General features: G+C 44.9%; 1 protein-coding gene across 2 annotated transcripts in view; it reads right to left on the reverse strand.

Moving 5' to 3' along the window:
• Positions 1–221: 221 nt before the first annotated feature.
• barc (RRM1_TatSF1_like and RRM2_TatSF1_like domain-containing protein barc) overlaps positions 222–21,170 on the reverse strand; it is a 62,828-nt gene continuing 41,879 nt past the window's right edge. The window contains exons 6-8 of one of the 2 annotated variants that reach the window (XM_075695213.1): positions 15,368–15,457; positions 5,278–5,652; positions 222–1,232 (exon numbers count right to left, since the gene is read on the reverse strand). In XM_075695213.1, the coding sequence (XP_075551328.1) occupies positions 5,296–5,652; positions 15,368–15,457 (447 nt within the window). In that variant the 3' untranslated portion in view covers positions 222–1,232; positions 5,278–5,295. Of the gene's footprint in view, positions 5,653–15,367; positions 15,458–21,170 lie in introns of both variants that reach the window. The other variant, XM_075695212.1, reaches the window with a different exon arrangement.

The following is a 21,170-nucleotide window of genomic DNA, read 5'->3' on the forward strand; positions in this document are numbered from 1 at the left end:
TCCTTCGGTCAGTTCCTATAAAATGCCGCTCAACGGAATTCCAGCGGATTTCAAGGACGTAAACAGTTTTTGATAATCATTAACAATGACTTCTACTGGATTTACTTCATTCCTCCCGATTTTCTTTTTCAAGGAGCATACTATGTGCTGCTCTCAAGTGCCACTGATCACGCATGCTGCAATGCACAAGCATACAATCAAAGAAAGAAAGAACATTCACAATGATTTGAAATAAGTCCAAAGACTTTATTAGCTCTTACAATTTTGTTTCCACGATGAGTCCATTCAACAACAAAAAGACAATGCCTATTTCCAAGCAGCACGCGACACAACTCGATGTCAAACAACACTAGGTGCTGAAATAATCACCTATGCTTCTACAACGAAGCAATAAGTAACATTTGCACACATGCAAAATTTAGCATTCTCATTCTGTGACCGATCTTGTCTACCAATCTGTTGATTCTTATCGGTGTTCGCCGAGACCGAATTTGCTGCACACTAGTTAATGCCAGGCAAAGTTGTGCTACTACCATTTTTACTGCAGATGCCATGCAAGGTTCATTTGCACTTTTGCTGATCACGTTTTATTTAAAATTCAGAATTCATGTAGCGCACCAATATGCCACATGCTGCAGTGCACATAGCTCAACTCACGTAATTTGTATCTGTAGACACGTCAAAGCTTCGACGAGTGCCCTAAAGAGTTCTTTACACTTCAGTCACACCATATGCCTCAGACTGCAAGACATTCCCACATTTTTAGGAGCATGGCTTTCGATTTGTTTACAAAAATTGGCTTTTCAGTGCTTTGCATAACAAAAACTTGAACCACATTCAGTACAGTTCGTTTGGTGTGCCAGCTGTGTTGAGCCAAGTATCTTCTTTTTTAATGTGTGCATGTGTGTGCACTCTTTAAAAAAAAGTTTTTTACTTAATATATTTATTAATTATCCCAGTTATTTATGTTCTACCTTTCTATATTTTCATCTTGGATCCTAATCGCTAACCCTTTCTATACTTCTGACAAGTAGAATCGTCATGAGTTTTTGTACCAATGTAACCGATGATGATTATAATCATCAAATTGCATCCAGTAGCAATTTTCGACTGTAGATTGCCACACTTGACCATACTGTGCCATTGTATCTCGCCTTTCTTTTTATTGCCGCCTCCTCTGACGAGAGCAGCAGGACCGCATCACTGTCGCCCCGATCCCATGAAACATCCATCTGGAACACAACGTGGGAAGGCGTCAGGCGCGTGCGAAGGCCCTCCTGGAAAAGACTCGTGAACGGGCTTCGAAGAACAGCTTAGTAGGCGTAGCGCGCTACACTGACGAATGGGCCTTCGCTGCAGTTAGCGTAGACCACAAAATTAAAGTCACAAACTCAACCTCGAGTCGGACGATGTCCTCTGAGATGGCAGAGCAAGCTGCAATAGTGATGGCCTTATTGGACGACAAGAGGACAGCAATCTACAGTGATTCGAGATCAGCCGTTCAGGCATTTACCAAGGAACCATACCCGAGCTGGCTCTAGGAATACTAGGAAGCAAGGAGATCAAGCCACAGAGAGTCATCTAGTTACCAGCCCACACGGGACAGATTTGAGTGTGCCCTTCCCAACCTCAATAAGTCGGCACACAAAGCTGAGCGAGGGATCATTGACCGCATAGCTACCCGGCAGCGTGATGTTAGGGGTACAGACAATCGGGACGCTCCTTCCTCGTACAACAAACTTACTAAGCACTTTTACTTGGCTTGGAGGTTCTACCCTCTCCCACACTGTAAACCCAATAGAACTCAAGCTTTACCACTAAGGCTTCTACAGACGGGGGCATACAAAAACTCACTACTTCTTCACAGGTTTTACCCCGAAATTCAGACAACAAATGCATGTGCACTATGCAATGACTTAGCGAACTTAGATCACATGCTCTGGCGATGTCCTGTGTTACGCAGCGATGAAAGCAACACTTCCTCACACAAGAATGCAGTTCTGCGCAGCCCTGACCTCAAAGAACAGTTATGGGCCGTCCAACGGGCCTGCGAAGCGGCGGAGAGGCTCGGCCTCTCTGTCCCGACATGGGAGCGACCCGCCACACGCTAACGCATGACCTAAAGGATCACAATGAAGTACATCCATCTATCCGCTGACTCCTGCGCAGCAAACATGGCTGCCTCCCTGCCACAGGAGAATAAAAGTGCATGCAAAGAAAGGCATTCTGACAACTCCTCATGAGAAGACAGTTCTCTAGAGCTTTGTTCAGAAACAAAAAATGACGTCTCTTCTGAGGACTCGGATGACAATTACGTGGATGGACTGGAGCTTCTCATTACTGTCCTCGAGTTATTCCTTCCCTTAATAACAGTGCAATTTGGAGCTGTACATGTGTTTTGCACCATTTACATTGTTTTCCTCTTGTATCTTTGCAAGTATATCGAGCCAAACACGGTGCTGTGCCACAAGACCTCAGTGCAGTGCAGAGAAGCCTTCCTAAAACCTTTATTTCATGCAATTTGGAAAGTAAAGCTACGTCACTGAACTTAAAAAGTGGTACCATTGTGTTTGGGCAAAAAAAGTTCTACAATCTGTGCGAAAGAAAGCTTTAGTAGATTTGGTACAATTATTATCATTTTTTGCCGTACAGAAATATGTGCAGCTTGCCACGTGCACTTGCCAAGTCTCTCTCATCTGATCAGCCTACAGTTCCCAACTTAGTTCCAGAGGTGCTGCACTTAGTCATTTGCTGTATATGGCACAGGTAATAATATGCAGAACGTCTTTGCAGCCTTTCCTACACCTCAGCAAGACATAGTGCAGAAGAACCTCAGTGGCTCTGTGGCCATGACTTCCTGCAAGTGGTTGCAGTTTCGATTCCCAGTTGCGGCGGCCGCTTTCCTATAGATGCACAATGCGAAATTGCTAGTGTCTTCAGATTTACGTGTGTGTTAAAGAACCCTATGCTGTGAAAATTAATCCAGACTACCGCATTATGCTGGGTCTCTTCACCCAGGTCTTTCTACGAGGCATTAAATCCAGTCAATCAATCGATTTGTAAATCAATCAAACATATAGTGCTAGGCTCATTCTACAGAAGCAGAAAATTGGCTGGCATTTAACTGATGTGAACTAGTCCCCAAAGTGCAGGACAAGCTGAATGAACGAACAGTGTAGAAGTGCATTCGTCATTGCCAGTGGCATCACTTTGCTTCCTGGCACACAGTGCAGCTGCTCGGCGTGTCAACCATGCCCTCTTTTTCTTTCCACTCTCTTCTATTTAACACACATTTGTATAGTGATCGTGAAACAATTTAAGGGCAATGCTCCCATTTCTGCCGGTAATTCAGCATTCATTTATGTAAATATACTGCTGCTGCTGGCGTCATTACACCTTGCGCTACACATACAAGTGTCTGAAAGCTTACACCACGCACTCTGTTCTGTCAGCACTTCTCTTCGACAGCCCATTCAGCTGCCCCGAGCGCAGACGTTCCCTGCATTCGGCTGCGAGCGGTGGAGAAAACAAAGGCTCACTGGCAACTGCAGCAGAGCCGAAGCTCAGTGGGCTGTGCGATATGCCCCATAGTGATGCCACTGATCATTACTAGTTTACTAGCGCCAAGTAGTGTAGTGAAAAGTCGTGAAGCACAATTATTGCTGGCATGTAGGTTAGCCAGGTAGTGAAAATAAAAGCTAAACAGACCACTATAAACTCAACACCGATATAAAGACAGCTATTTAATGTGGAGTTAGAGACACGCTTGTGAAATCGTAGCAAGCCAGTCCCATCTTTTACTAGACATTATACACAGAAAAGCATGTGCCCTGGTTATCAAGCCATATGGTTCATACTTATTTTCCGAACTGCACTAACAGTAATGAATGCACAGGATTTCTGTGGCTGTTAAAAAAAAAATGACTAATGGTGCTAATATCTCAGCAATGAGCATAGGCTACACATTTTCTTTCACAATTATCGAGTCACAAACACGACAGGCAACTCATTATTCCAACAGCAAGGAAAGCCTTCACTGTGACCCGAACCGAAAGCAGCCACTAATGTTTTGCTTACAGTCTCTTGTCCCTCTCCACTAGCCTGAAATACCAAAGCTTTGACATGCATACTCACACGCATGTAGCATTAAAATGAACCCATGTGCAGATTTTCTGCTAGAAGAATGCATAGCATAAACTCACTCAATAGCCATGACTTTCCTTCGCAGATGATTACATAAAGAGAGGAAAAAAAACTCAAAATTGAATTTTGAACATAGTATATGTACGTACACCTAGAGTAGAGCAAGGGTCATAACAAGGGGTTGCTTCCTAATAATCCCAGCTACTCTTATGCTAGCAACAAATTGGGCGTAGGAACCACAAAGAACACGGTGTACCAATGAGATAAAGTGGCACCAGACTATCACCCCCCTCCACATGACTGATGCTTGCTATGTGGCAGCTGCCAGGTACAAGAGGAATGGCACAAACAAAAAGATCAATACACTGGTTTGTTCATTCACATTATCGCTTGAAAATGTTGAGCGTGTTTAGCAGGCTGAATGTGTTGCATGACTTGCTGACCTAGCAACTATGCCAACGACTGTACATTGCAGATTTTGCCCGAAACGTATGCTCAAGACCACAGGGGATGAACAGAAAAAGCTGCTAGCGTTTCTCAGTACATTGCTGCCTCCTGACATGTCATCCAGAATGAAGTGTACCATGAATCAAACATAAGTAACATGTGCTTTCCGTGAAGTCCGTAACTGTGTACACCCATGTACACAGTATATAATTATTTAGCCTGAACATTTCCGAGGCAGCATGACAGGAAAAGTGCACATTCAACATATACATGGTAGCCCCACTTGCGGCGAACAGTGTGTGCTGAACACCAAGTGTCCTTCCCGCAAGTTTTGAACATAGAAAGTCAATGCACATAAGAAAGCCATTTATGGGGGTGTCAGGTGCTATCAGCACCAAGGGAAAAAATGCATGCAGCGCTTTTTCCCTAATCCTTCACTCCAAAGACAATGCTATAAACATTGCCACATACAATGAAAAACAACAATCGGCAAATACAAATCAGAAGCATCCAGTGCTCTGCTTTACAGTAGACAACATATTAAAAAGTTAAGCCAGAATGTGCATATTCAAATTAGGGTAACAAGAGCCAACATGTTTGTAAAAAAAATAGAAGGGTCTTCATGTTTACTTAGTAATAGCCAGACAACGAGCTTCTCTATGTACAAAAAACGCCATCGATACACACCATTCATTTGAAAAGCATTCACTCCGTGCTTTCGTCGGCCGTTGTCTTAGGCCTCTTTTGCGTACTGGCACCACTTTCGGCTTCTGCACTGTCTTCTGCCTCTCTCTTCGCTACAGACGACGGTGGTGCAGCCGATGTGCCCGAAGTGCTGCCTTTGGCCTTTTCCTCTTCTTCTCCATCTAAGTATTCGTCCCACTTCTTCAGCCGTTCCTCAAGCTCCTCTTCTGTCTCATAGATTTTGTAGCGTGTTCGGCCATCCCAAGTCTCGGCAGACAACTGGCGTTGGGCGAACCACCGTCCGTTCATTCTGCTGATACAGGCATCTGCCTCCTCAGGTTCCTTGAAAGTCACGGTGGCGATGCCCTCAGGATGCCTCTGAAACAAAAAAGATTAGTTCAGATGTGAGGTCTTCAACTTCCGGTCAATAGAACATTTCTTGCCTTCTTTGTGGCAGCACAGTGGCTAATTGCTCTGTCACAAAAACTTTAATACAATTGTATGTTTCCAGTTCCCTTTGGTATCTTGCGCTTTATAAAAGGAAAATACACAGCCTCACTGCAAGACTTCTTCCTACTTCGAACGAAGGGGTCTAAGCAAAAGCCATGCCTGTCCATTTTCTGTATTGCGAGATTTGAGATAAAGCATACAAGGTAATAAACAATAATCACATACCATGCAGCCCTGCGTGACCCAGATACTGCAACAATGTATTTGCTTAATTATCAACCCTTAAAAATTCCCTGAACCACCTCTCGAGCTTGGTGAAAAAAGCACATCCTGCAGATAGTGTACACCGCTGTGAGCATCTCAGCCAAATTTTGCACGTGTGTGTGGCACATGGCCCTTAAAAGCTGAGCGTGAAGACACCTTTTAACACTTTTAACAGAGACTTTCTTCACATTCTTTAGGGGCTGTTTGTGGCTGCCCCTCAACATCAGCAGGCAGATTCCCACATAGCGCTGCCACTAGCCAATAGCCAACATCCATCGAAAAAACGGTGTTTGAATCAGACTGCTTCTTCTTGTTGTCAATGTGTATTTACTGATGCAGTTTACTAAACAGGCTGAAGTAAGCGAAAACCTTCATTTCAAAATTTGATAAGAATTACGTACTTCTGGAAGAAGCCAACTATCATCTATTCATGCTCAGCCATGGCCACCTGCTTAACAACTAAACTTCGTCCACACTGCTTATTGATGTTGTAGCAGTCGGCTCTTGCCAAATTTCGATCAGTTTTGACAGGGTGTCTACCAAGTTGACATTCCCAAATTCCCTGAGTTTTCCAGGTTTTCCCTGAGCACCTTTGCAAAATTCCCTGAATGAGCCAGGACTTAGTTTTATGTCAAGACAGGCTGACACCAGGTTGCCCGATGCTGTCACTCTCTAGTAAGCATGTTGAAATGAAAAAATGACTTAATCTAGTTTGAATACTAAGGAGTAATATCTATTTTATTGGAAAAAAAAACAGAAGGATGGTGTTAGTAAAATGTACAGCTAAAAAATGGTAAAACCCATTCCAAATTGAGTCGAACATTTTCAAATACGAATGAAAAGGAGATGCACACATAAGTAAATATTTTTGACTATGAGCTACTTTTATCAATGATAGCAAGCTCATCGGTATGAGGCCTGAACTTTGTCACAACTAAGATTTCTCTCTCAGCAGCTGGGAAGTCAACTTCAACTGTCCTGACATACTCTCAGCCCGTACACGTCATCTCAGTGTTGGGTTTCACTGCTTTAAAGAGTTTACTTTGGTTTATATGAGGGACACCTGCATCTCTGCATAAGCCAACACTTTGTTTTTTAAGCTCAAGCTCCTTCAAAGAGGCAGAGGCACGCTTCCTTTCCCGTTAATTGCTCACTGCGTTGGTCCTTTCTGTTCTCATCCTCCTTCTGCCACGCTTTCACACCATGGACCATTTGAAGCATCCTCTTGGTCAGTTGCACAGTCAACGTCAGATTTTTTGGACTCTCTAGTGGCCGCAAAAACATCCGAAAAATAGGGCAGTTTGAAAAAAATGAATGCATGTCTTTAACTGCCCTTAAGGGCACGTCCGAAAAAGCTCTGAAGGCCTGCCAGTACACTAATTAGGCATATGGGTGCTCGCACTGTGACAGGAGACGGGGGTGCACGCGTGTATAATTAAGGAATACATACTGTGTCCCGTGACAGTTGCCACTTCCAACGCTTGTTATGCTTCACTGCCTAACACTTCTGTATTGAGGAGAAGCTAACTTTCGAAGACTGGCATTACGCGACGCGCTGTGCTCGGCGAGATTCAAAGCCAATCACGAGGATTACAAAGGCGGAGTCGGTGCCATTGCTGACAGCGGCGAATTCCTTCAATAAAAAACACGGCACCGCACAGCAATAAGCTTAATAGCGAACGTAGAAGCAGCTAGGCCTAACGTTGCCGCGGTGGTGGCTACGGCTGCCAGCAGATCTGTGTGTGAGAGTGCCGGTTCGAGGCGGCGAGATAATCAAAATGGCAGCGGTGGCGGCGGCTTTGATTAATGCCATTTCAGACCTGCAGTCAGGGCAATATACACTGTTTGTATGGAGCACGTTGTGGTGCTGCAATGCCGTGCGAATTATCGGGCATGTCCGAAAAATCGGGCGTCGGGAAAATCGGTCGTTAACTACTCTGGCAATACATTGTGCCGATGACACGGCGTCAATGACGATTCGCTGCGATTCCTCTTACTGGAGCCAGCACTAACACGACTTTAATTCCCTTTCAATAAAGTTACAGCTAATTTTCCCTGACAGAAGCACAAATTCACTGAGTTTTTCAGATTATTCAAATTCCCTGGGAATTCCCGGTTTTCCCGGTTGGTACACACCCTGTGTGAACACTAAACTAGCCTCAAACCATGCAAAACTTAAGGTCAGACCACATGTATGGTTGTCAGCAAGCGCTCACTCCTGGCAGCTCCTGGCCAGATGCCTTGACAGACATTGCTTTGCACTGAACTAGTAACAGCGCTTCTGAATGCGCAATTTGAATGTCACTACTATCTGTAAGTCAAGCTGGTGCAAGACAAAGCCAGTCTGCACCCCAAAGCACGACTAGAGTGGAGCCCGTGAGAGTGAACCCACACTCCAGCTCTCTTGTGCACATAGCAAATGCAGTACAGTTGCATATAGCTGTAACTGCTACATAACGTAGATACCACGGTTGTGGCAACGAGCCCGCTCAATGAACATGAGACTCGCTGAGGACAACCACACGCTCCGAGTTGTATCTGTGGGCGATGTGGCTCCAGGCGTGTGGTGAGCCTGCTTGTGCAACAACATCCGACTGGAACAGGTCATCTGCTTCCCAAGCTGCTCATCTTCGAAGTGTGCCACCATCATGGTTGAAGCTCGTTACAAGTGAACATACACGTGCTTCATTCAAGCCTCACAAATTGTGTGACTGCTGTGGAGATAAGGGGGAAAAAAATTTGCTATTTGTCACTTGGTGCGAGAAAACAGCACATAGCTACCTGGTACACTATAGCAAAGCAAAGAGATGAGACACCGTGAAGTCTAGCATAAGTTGAAGGATAGCCTCAGAGTTTGGTATGTCACAGGTGCCAAAAGCACATTTTAACTGCGCACCATAGTGACATTCAGTAGGCAGAGCATTGTGAGCATGCCCCACTCTACCATGGCGTTCGCAGTGCGAAGCATCGAAGAAGGAGCAGGAGCACTGTGAGGGGAGCATAGGTGATCTTAACTGCCAATAACTACGCTTCCACTGAATGCATTGAAGTACTTTTCATGGGAAAGTACTTCTACAGCTTGCATTTTCTGAGAATTTTTGCCTGATGGCCTCAGTACAACTACAAACTCTACGTGTTTTGATTACAGTGCATGTCCTTAAAAAAAATGGAGACGGAAATCTGTTCAAAACTTTCAAACTTTGAATACCAGCCATCCCCTGGCTCATTACAGACTGTAACATAAGAAGCTCCACTAGCCTTATTCTGTTTAGAAACTCTTTGACCCAGAGTACCTTTGGTTTCGATTGCAGAATATTAAGAAAAAAGAAGAGTCGTGTGGCAGCTAGAAATGTGCTACAGTCGAACCCGACTATATCGAACCCGTTTACATCGAATTATTCTATATATCGAACAATTTCTGGACACGATATAGTTACAATGAGTATATATCGCAAAAATTACGCTTACATCGAACAAAAATAGCAGCGACACCCGATATATCGAACGTCAAGCGGCGGAAAGTGCCCCCGGAAGTTGGCTTTCCCTCGCGGTGGCGGAGAAAACCCGGCTGCGTGGCTCCATCCAACCGCTCTCCCTACCGTGACCGCGCCCGACCGCGCTGCCTCAGACCATAGAGTTTCCTACAAGAATTACTAGAGGGAACTCTGGCGCTGCAGTCGTTGTCCTACCATGGGAATGATGGGAAGTACATGGATTTGTCTGATCTTCGTGCTTGTGGATTCAAACGTTCTTGTGGCTTTGTATATTACGCTATATAAATCTTATTTTCGTATATTTCGGCGCAATCTATATTCTTCGAAGTGCAGAAGACGCCGGGAACGCGTACAATTGCTATTAATTACAACGATTGAGCTTGTCCAGGTGGTCAAATCAAAACGCTCCAAGCGTCTCAAGGCACTGGCATGCCCGCGATAAATTCATAAGGGCGTTTCATTGGCTTGTCGATACTTGCGTCCGTGGAATAATGGTTTCAATATCAGGCTTCTATGCTTGAGTCCCTGTGTTCGAATCCTGCCGTCGGGCAATTTTAATGATGTTTATTTAATTATTTGTTGCGCAATATACTGTTGAAAATGACGAGTTTACAAAGCCACAAAGCCGTTTGAAGCCAAAATGACGAAGTTTAGGCAAATCCATGTACTTCCCATAATTCCCATGCTGGGACAACCGCTCCCATTGCAGCTCCCGTAGACACTAGCACCAGAGTTCCCTCTAGTAATTCTTGTAGGAAACTCTATGCCTCAGACGAGCCGTCGGCACCCCCCCTGCAAAAAATGATCCTGGCCCGCCCACAGCGCTTGCTCAGACAGCCAATCAGATGCTCTTGCGCCCTCGTCGCGCAAGATGGCGAAAGTGCGAGTTGTCTCGCTGTTTTTGTGTGCGCCTTGTAGGCCTTCTCCCACAGTGTTGCCGTGATGAAGCGGCAGAATTAGCCTTTCGTCGTGAAGCTCGCAATGATAAATCGTGTCGAACGCGGTGAGAAGTCGGATGTCCCCGCAGAGTACAAGATTCCGAGGAGCACTCTCGGCACGATCTTGAAGAATAAGGGGGAGATTAGGGCTAAAGCGTCCAAACTCGCGACCCGGTGCCCGTGGCACCCGACCCGTACGCACGGCCGCGTACGAGTGGTTAATCTGAAATTGCTTCAGCCGTGCCGACTTCCGCGTGCTCAGTGATGACCGTGAATTTTGATGAATGCGATGAAGCAATTGCCAGTGTTGCCGAAGTTTGGAGCGAACTGTCAAAATTTCCGGAAGCTGTTGACGAATCAACGGTGGATGAGTTTGTGAGCGCAAATGATGTGTCGCGACCACGGGAGAGCCCGAAAACGAAGACTACATTGCCAACATCGTACCGAGCACAAGTGAAAGTGGGCACAATGAGGAAAGCAACGACGGTCCCACATCCTCCGAAATGATTGGTGCGCTCGCAATAGTCCGGTGCTTCTGCGCGAATGCGGAAAGTTGCGGCCTCAGCTGCTCCGACTCCTTAATGTGGAAAAGTGCGTGCGTCGCAGGCAGCGACATTGCCAAAGCAGAAGAGAATGCAGGACTATTTCGTGCGAAACTAAGCTAGTTTAATCAATAAAGTGATTTTATAAATGGCATGTGCTTTTATGACATCCAATTATTTAGCAGGCTTATATCGAATTATGTTCTATATCGAACTGATAGGCGTTTTTTTGCGAGTTCGATATAGCCGGGTTCGACTGTAAAAGAAACCTGTTTCTCTCATCTACCCATGATGGTTCTATTCTACCTGTCAATTCACCGTGATGCTATTGGCCCATGCCATTTCGGAGCAGCTTTTGGAGCAGTGAAGTGTACTTTAGGAGCAGGTTTATGAAAGAAATTGCAAACTATATTATCTGGAGCTATTACAGTGGGCAAGCCACATGAAAGCAGTAAGTGGTCGCTGGTCCATAACTTCAAACACTAAAAATGATGCACCTCCTTCATCAGTGTTCTCAATATGGACTGCAATGAAGCAGTAATGTCCTAAAATGTGCTCAAAGTGAACATTAGTAATAAATTAGAAAAGCATGGAACCACCTAGACGGGTTATGTGTAGACTTTGAAGGTGTTTTGAGAACCTTCAGTTTGATCTCCTTGCTATAAATGTTTTTGAAAATTATAACAGCGCAAACACATGCAACCACAAAGGAACAAGGACAGGACACAAGCGCTGTTTCTCGTCCTTGTTCCTTTGTAGTTGCATGAGTTTACGCTGTTATAATTTTCCAATGAAGTATGCACCAACTCGCCCAAAAAGAAGTTTTGATGCTTTATGTGTGACCTTTAAAATGAAGCACACTGTGAAAAATAAAGGTAGGCGGATAATACGTTAGAGCCAAATGCATCAGGCGCACCCACCTCCTTTACCTTTTCAAATGCTATTGGCAAGTTTCCTTTTCCTTTTTGTGTTGTCAGAACACCATTTCTCCAGATTATACAAGCCTTTGGGACTTAAAGTATCAGTAATTCTTCATAAAACTAATGCTATTTGCACAAATAGTTGCTCACATAGGTGGTTTATGTGCTTTTTAGCCGACACAATTTTTGTGAACAAATAGAGCCAGCAAATAAAAAAAGTTTTTTTTTACTGCACGATTCAAAGTAATGCTTATATTTAAAACTTGAGTGATTAATTCAAGGACAACTTAAATTTGTTTGATTAGTTAATAACGCTTTCGTTTTGAAATATTCTAATCAAATTTGACTCGATAGGATTATTTTGCATACAAAGCCCCTTCCCCGCTTCCCCATCCTAATTGACGTAGCTTATAGAGGGGGAATGTCAGCCGAAAGAGGGCAGTAGTACCGCTGTTATAAGCTCCACCAGGCTTCTTGGCTGGCGTGGACATAATCCCGAACATAGCATGAGCAATATCAAATTTTTTTCTATGCTGAGCACCCGGTGTGTTTTATCCGAGCACGACGTGACAACACTCTCTGGCATGGCGCTAAAACGATGTTGATGTGGCTTCATGTGCAAACGAACAGGACGCTTGGAGGCCATTGTTCTGATCTCTGAGGCTTCTTGTGCCGGGACGCCCAATGGGGACGACGCACTGCCGTGATTTGCAACAAAAAGTGGAAACACGAAGTGTTAACTGACACGTATGCACTAAGCTGGTACGGTTTATGCAGATACAAAACGAATTATGTTCAATGGCTGCTTAGTTGGGGATCTGACTTTACTATTTTAAAAACGAAACTACTGTCTAAACGGGTATGGTTTAACGCGGTTTTACTGTAGTGGAATAAGAAACTGTGCCTGCACCGTCATTTTCAAGTGAGATGGGCGGCTGTACACTGTTCTCAATCGTGCGCATGCGCCAGAGCACCTAGCCACTCATTGCGCTTCATGCAAGTGCAAGGTTATCTCCCACAAGACGGTGATTCTGCCGAAAAGTAGGAACCAAAGAAATAGAGAAGTCGTGGAAGCATACAACATCAAGATGGACCCACAGGGCTCATGTGTCAGTGTGGCGTCTATTTCACTCAGCAATACAAAGATTAGCATAATCACTGACAATAGAGGGCGTACGTAGACAGGGAAGAGCATCCCTGCGGATGCGTGTTGATAGTTGATAGCGAAAACCAGTTGATAATTTACGTTCAGGTGTCGTGTTGTTTTCTCGCTTAACCTTTTGAGGGTCGAATTCTTTTGAAAAGAACTTTCCCAGGTGGTCAAATTACTTTATTGTGGATCTTGAATGTACAAAATGTATAAAGTACTGAAATGGTACTGAAACAGTCCATGTCGACGTAGTACTATATTTACTAGCATAATGATTGCACTTTTTTGTCAAAAAATTGACGCAAAATCAAGGGTGCAATTATTACACGGGTTAAATTTCCCGCGAAAAGAAAAAAATATTTTTCGTCATGTGTTTGCAGCAGGACACCAAAACAAAAATGGCGGCCGGCGGAGCAAGCCGAATGCGCCTAACGCAATTTTTTTTTTCTTCTCGTGAGTATATTACAGTCAACCACTGAATTTTCGGACATGCCTGATATTTCGAACGTCTTCGCGGCACCGCCACGAGCCCCATAGAATCAATGGATAAGGACATCTGAAGTTTCGGACGCTCGAACCCCCTGCCGTCCAATTTTCCTGACTTTTTGACGCGACGGAAGCTCCTTTCGCTCCTCGCGCAGCGTCGAAGGAAATCGACTTGCAGCCGAAGCATATCGCCGCTTTGAACCACAACTAGCCGAATCTAGTCATTACACACCGATTTGGTCTGGCCAAGCTGGCTATGTTCATCGCCGCAAATGGCCGCACTTCCGCCTCCAGCGGAGTTTCTGGAGCGGTGCTATTTCGTTTGTTTGAGCAGGCCACGTTTTGGCTAGCGTGGTGTGTGGTTGTGCTGTTGTGTCAAGTGTGCTCTGCGATGCTAGGCCTAGGTGCTTCGACGCTCGTCAGCGAACTCCACTGTTCGCAACTTGAGGATTTCGCTTGCCTTCGATGGCCCCCACTCCGTCCTCGCCGATGGCATCGAAGCGCGGAAAGCAGTACTGTGCCCACGGAAATAACTTTTGAACAGTTTGTTGACGCTGACAACGAGCTCAACTTCTGCGAAGAACTGACTGATGAGGGAACAGTCCGTCAGGTTGTAGGGGATTCAGAAGACTCCGATGTTGAAAATGAAAGTGAAATGAAAATGAAATGTTGAAATGAAAGTGTATTGCTTGGTGTTGCCTGGGCAACACCAAGCAATACACTAGCAGCTAACCTATTGCTAAATAAGTTTCTGCAAAATATTTTCTTTTCTTTTTGGTGAATATCCTTATTCTCGGTGTATTTTGCACATTTAAAAAAAATGAGCAAAACACTGAACGCGACCTTCACTTCAAGCCACCAATGGCCTCATGTGGAACGTGTACAGAAAGTTCTCAGTGGATGTGAAACAGAGGCGCACATTGTATTTGCTCTACATCACCTGTATGTCACCATTATCACCATTTGTATTGTACCATTGTATTTTCACCTAGATCACCATTATGTCCACTGAGGCCTTCGTCCTGCAGTGGACATAAGATAGGCTGATGATGACGATGACCTGTGTGATACCTCTGCCAGCTGGGGGTGTTGCATTGGTATTTCTCCTCTGACCAAACTTTCAGAAGAAAGCGAGCCATGTGTAGAACTTTTTTCCTCATCCTTTGTTTCTGCTCTAGTCCAAAAAACAATGACATTTGCTTATGATTCAGTGTTAGCCAAGCACATTTAGCCAAAAACTACTGAATGCCAAAATAAAGTGAGAAAAACAATTTGTTTGTTTGATGCATGTAAACAACAATCGCCTATAAAGGATTAAAAAATAAATATAAATTATGGGGTTTTACGTGTCAAAACCACTTTCTGATTATGAGGTATGCCGTAGTGCGAATTCCGGAATTTTAAACCACCTGGGGTTCTTTAACGTGCACCTAAATCTAAGTACACGGGTGTTTTCGCATTTTGCCGCCATCGAAATGCAGCCGCCGTGAACGGGATTCGATCCCGCGACCTTGTGCTCAGCAGCCTAACACCATAGCCACTGAGCAACCACGGCGGGTTATAAAGGGTTAAAGTCTCCCTTCTTCAGTAAGAGACTGTGAATGCCACCTTTTTATTCCTTGGTTTGTCAACTCTTGAATTTAGCTGCTCTCTCGCTCAACTCCCTATAGAGCAGCGCAAGAATGTTCCACCAGGGTGTACTTGTACAGTTGTCACGTGGAGGGTCACGTACAGCTAATGCCACTAAAAAGCGAAGATCAGGTTTCAAAGCAGCTTTGAGACCAAAGTTGCAGCCTTTTGTCAAAGTAGCCACGCGATCTGCAATCAGAATTCTCAGGCATTTACTTACATCATACACGACCACCTTCTTCACCTCTCCAAACTGGCCACACTCTTCCCTGAGGTCCTTCTGGTACTCCAGAATCAAGGTGGGGTCCTTCTGCAAAAGGCCAAGAGGCAAATTGCAAAAGAATACAAATTTAAACTATAAATTTGTTTCTGCCAAGTAGAGATTAAGCACGACAATCCTACAAAATAATGAAATTTCAAAGAAAGACGAGTCAATATTCCCTTTCCATAGGTTTGGTTCCAGTACACCATAAATGAAGGGCAAAAATAATTCTTTTTTAAAATTTTGCACCGAAACCCAAGGGCCAGTACGTCAGTATATTGTATGAAAGTCAAAGTGTTTCCTCTCGTTTGTGCCGTTTTGGCGATGTGTTCTCTAAAGTTGTCAAGTTCTGTTTCTGGCTCATTTAGGATACAATGTAGGCCGTGTTTACCAATAAAAACTTAACTAGGCTAAACTAAACACAGGTAACTAGGAACTAAACACAGGTGGCAACACCACCACAGGTGGCGGTGTCGCCACCTGTGTTTCGTTCTCCCATTTATGGCTCATCAAGCATCGTCTCGCAGTAGGGGTAGTTTATTCTGGTACTGTAGAAGGGCAATATAGTAACACACCTCAAATTGCTTTTCTCTTTACTGTCCCTAGTTCTAAATATAAACTGAATTATCCAGTTATCCCAGGACACCATTAAGTGCATATAGCATGTTTGAGTTTCAAATTCACAACCCTTGCTTCTATTCTGCACAAACTAAACACAAGAACAGCAGTTCGTGCCATCTCGTGACCTATTAGCAATTGTAGCAGCAAGGGTTTCGTGACGTCCTCCGCAGCATGGGCCTTTTGACCGTGGCTCAAGACTTGCATCTTCGTCCGAGTAGAGATGCTTCTCACTATTGCAGGCATATCCTGATTATATTACAGTGTAAGCTGTTATGGGCTCATTCCAATAGCCATTTAGGTAGGCGATGTTGTCCGCTGCCGCCGCCGGTGTCCGTGACAGCTATCACCCGGAGTGAGCAGAAAAAAGACCAGCGCCCACCGGGATCGAACCCAGACTCGCTTCACAAGAGTCAGTAGCGGACCCCGACTCAATGGACCCTACCACTGAGCCACGCCAGCGCTCACTAGTTTGCAGTGGAAACATGGCCTATAATTGTGTCCTAGCTAGGAAGGAGACATGCAATGTGACGTGTGCCCTGCATACATCAATATGCGCACACTTTGCATTGCATTTGCGTATTCTTACACCAGGTGGCATGCCATGTAGCAGTTGCATAGGTAGCGGAACAAGGTAGATAGAGAAGGTTTGAGAAAGGAAAAGGGAAAAGATCATTAAGAAGATGTATACAAAACCAGTAGAATGAAAACCACATATAGCACACCTGATTAAATCAACAGGCCATGTGACCACTTATGACCAACCCGTTTTAAAGGGGATACTCATAAATGGTCATCATCAACAACAGCACCCACCACCTGCCACGGGTCGAGATGGGATGTGTGCGCCGTGTAGTCTGGATATTTGTGTTTACTCCTTGGTATGTACACATTATGGTGCCTCCTCGCAAGGTACGCTGCTGAAGAAGCGAATACAGTCGACTGTTGTTACAACCGGACCCTGATAATCCCACAAAAGAATGTCCATTTTATCCGAAGTCTGTAATATCCCAAACGCCTCACTTCAGAAACTTTCGTCGCGATGTCTAACAACTTTATTGTAAAAAATGAGTGACGAAGTTCCAAAATTAGAAACAAACAAAAATAGTTGCAGCTTTGCCGAAAAGGCGAAGCATCGATTGCAATAGAAAATCAAGCAAGCGCGGCAGCAGCAGGGAGCAAATTGACTTTCGTGCTGTCTCTCACTTCAACGCGAACTAAACGTAGAAAGCACAGCACATTCGAAGCTACTGGCAGTGGGCGCACTTTGTCCAGATCGTAGATCGCTTTTAAAGAAGGGAGCACGTGCAGGCGAGAACTTTGTCCACATCGCAAATCCCTTACAAGATACGGCGTCCACACTGTAAGCAGCAGCTGCCAGAGTACAGCCCCCCTCTCTCGCCTCCCCTCATCTTCGTGCCTTGCATGCAAAAGAAGACGCCACGCTTCCACCCCACCTTCCTCCCTCGCGTGCGCGATATTGAGCCACGATCGTCGGCTGACCCTCGCGAGTCAGTTGTCAGCGCACGTTGACAAGGCAAAAGTACATTCTATATGCCCGATTTTGCAAAATATTGCCGTCAATTTCGTCCACTCTAGTCGATAGTCCATTGTAGCACTGTCCATTAAAAGCAAACTTCATAGCATTATCAAAATAGGTAGAGCAAACTAAGGCTGGAATATGGTCTATTATATCCTAAATTCTGTTGTACGTGGGTCCGTTATAACGAGCGTAGACTGCAGTATAGCTATAGGCACGACTGCAACCAGGTAATGTCGAATTCAGCAGAACACTACGCAGAGTGCAGCACAAGCCGCAGCTCGCCGTCGACGCCGGGCAGACAGTTCAGATCGTTCTCGTGAAAACTGTATAAAGACCCTCTAACGTGTGCTGCTGAAAATGAGCCACTCCTCCAGCTTAAGCAGTGACTATGCTGTGTGTACCATGCAGGCCTGTGACTATTTTCGCCAATGACTTCAACAGATCGTCCGACCATTGTGATGGCTGTGGATTTGATGCCATCCTGCAGGTCGCGATAGAACTGGTCTTCATCCTCAAGAGCTTCTGCCATATTTCTGACATTGCACTGAGTCAATACAGAACTACCTCAGACGAAACTGCAGTTGCTATCAACACGCTCATACATGGTGACTGCGCAGTTCTGAAGGCACGTGGCCAATGCGCACACTGAGTTAGAACGAAACCGCATCTTGCCGCAACTGTAATGGAAGAAACTACAGTCGTTATAGATGCAATCATGCATGATGACCACGTAGTTCTGAAGAGATGCAGACATTGCAAGCACCGAGTCAAAACTATCACCATCATCATCATCAGCCTGGCTACGCCCACTGCAGGGCAAAGGCCTCTCCCATACTTCTTCAACTTGCCCGGTCATGTGCTAATTGTGGCTATGTTATCCCTGCAAACTTGTTAATCTCATCCGTCCACCTAACTTTCTGCCACCCCTTGCTACGCTTTCATTCTCTTGGAATCCTGTCCGTAACCCTTAATGACCACCGCTTATCTTCCCTCCTCATTACATGCCCAGCCCATGCCAATTTTTTTTTTCTTGATTTCAACTAAGATGTCATTAACTCGAATTTGTTCCCTCACCCAATCTGCTCTTTTCTTATCCCTTAACGCTACACCCATCATTCTTCTTTCCATAGCTCGTTGCGTCGTCCTCAATTTAAGTAGAACCCTTTTCGTGAGCCTCCAGGTTTCTGCCCCGTACATGAGCACTGGTAAGACACAGCTCTTATACACTTTTCTCTTGAGGGATAATGGCAACCTGCTGTTCATAACCTGAGAATGCCTGCCAAATGCACCCCCAGCCCATTCTTATTCTTCTGATTATTTCCGTGTCATGATCCGGATCCGCCGTCACTACTTGCCCTAAGTAGATGTATTCCCTTACCACTTCCAGTGCCTCGCTACGTATTGTAAACTTCTGTTCTCTTCCGAGACTGTTAAATATTACTTTAGTTTTCAGGAGATTAATTTTTAGACCCACCCTTCTGCTTTGGCTGTCCAGGTCAGTGAGCATGCATTGCAATTGATCCCCTGAGTTACTAAGCAAGGCAATATCATCAGCGAATCGCAAGTTACGAAGGTATTCTCCATTAACTCTTATCACCAATTCTTCCCAATCCAGGTCTCTGAATACCTCCTGCAAACATGCTGTGAATAGCATTGGAGAGATCGTATCTCCCTGCCTGACGCCCTTCTTTATTGGGATTTTGTTGCCTTCTTTATGGAGGACTACGATGGCTGTAAAGCCACTATACTGCTCGTCAAAACCACAGTTGTTATTGACGCCATCATGAATGGTGATCAAGCAATTATGAACGCACACACCCAACATGCACACTTAGTCAAAACAAGCTTATTGTTTGCCATAACCACGGCCGACGAAAACGTGATCGTTATTGACAGAGTCGGGGATGGCAACTACACAGGGCATGTGCGACCAACACAGTGTCATTTACGGTGGTAAACGCATATAGTGTACACAAATAGACACAAAGTGTTCGGTGTTTCTGTTGTTCGCACATGGTTTCTGCTGATGACTCTGCTGGTGCAGATTCCATAGCTTCGATTCAGTTGGCCACTCGCGGCACTTTGTGTTTTGCTTCACGTATTTGCTGCACTCTGCACTCGCCGCACTCCGGGGGTTATACGAATTAATGAGAGTTTGATGCCATCAAATAATGCATACACCTTCTGGGACCAAAGGACAAGCCCAAATTATCAGGTTTTTACAATTAATAATGATCAAATTAATGAGGTTTTACAGTACTATCATAAAGCTATATCAAGTGGCACCAACTTCACTGTCGGTGTTTGTGCCAATGAGGGTGATGATTTAGTTACAAGAGTGTCAGACAATGACTGTTGCAATGAAACATACGATTATTCACCTACAGCAAGACAGTCTACTTCTTTTGTTTACCAGGGGTGGAAATTTGGTGTACGCGTTGACTGTACTTTCATCTAGCTGTAGTGATCGCATGACAATGGTCAAAATATGGACTGATGAGGTTGCAGCTTGACAACCTTCTTGGGCTGCCTGTAAAATAAGGTTACTAATTGTCTGATAAATAAGATATTTGAGTCTCCTACCTACGGTAATACCTCATGAACTCGAACTCGCATATCTAGAAAAAGTGGCTAAGTTGAAACTTTCTACGGCACCGAATCATTTCCCATATACATGCCATGTATTCGTTGCCCTATATCTCAAAGTATTTTTGGGCCGAACTGCAGATATCTCGAAATCTTCTCCAAGAGCAGAATAAGAACTCCACCGCCAGAACATTTAACAAGCTCCGCACGAGGCTGCCTCGTTCAACGCAAAGGGGACGCTTTCCCCGAATGTCAAGTTGGAACCTAGCAGCATAACAACTTTGTCAAGCAACCATGTTGCATGTCATGTGATGGGAGAGACGTGCGCAGAGGCAGCACACTTTATACAGTTCATTTTGTTTGCTTTATACAACGCACATTATTTACTATCAGAGGTGTGATGTCCGCTTTAATTTTATTCTATGCAACGCATGTGGTACGGATTCTTTATTCTATGCAACATATCATAAAATACATGTGCTGCATGCGTACCGGTATGTCCTGCTCACCTAGCATGTACTCATGAATGCTCACGTAATTTTCAGTGACACCGTTCGCGGTAAGCCCGTGCCGCGGCGCAACGCACATGGCCCAGATTTCGCAATGCACGTGGCAGCGACTTACAGTGAACGGTGCCACAGAAAGCGACATGACCATTCACGAGTACGCGCTATGCCCACAGGATGTATGCAGCAGGAGCACCGCCGCTGAAATTGCTGGGATGGTCACCAAAGGAGGGGACGGTGAAGGCGGCGATGACAAAAGACCTCAAGAGGCGACCACACCAGCTCAAGCCAGAAACATGCTTCACTTGCTGCAAAATAAAGTTGAGTGCAGCGGAAGGATCGATCAGCATGTGCGATATGTGAAGCTTCTTGAGGACGCCCTTCTAGGCCCAAGTGCTACCGCAAAGCAGACCAGTCTTACGCAGTTTTTATGCACTGAATCAAATGGAAGTGCTGAAAACCGAAGCTGGTTGACATCTCTGGTATGTTTTTACCTTTTTCTATGAAA

This window comes from Dermacentor variabilis, chromosome 6 (assembly GCF_050947875.1).
Source record: "Dermacentor variabilis isolate Ectoservices chromosome 6, ASM5094787v1, whole genome shotgun sequence".
Classification (NCBI taxonomy): Eukaryota; Metazoa; Arthropoda; class Arachnida; order Ixodida; family Ixodidae; genus Dermacentor; species Dermacentor variabilis.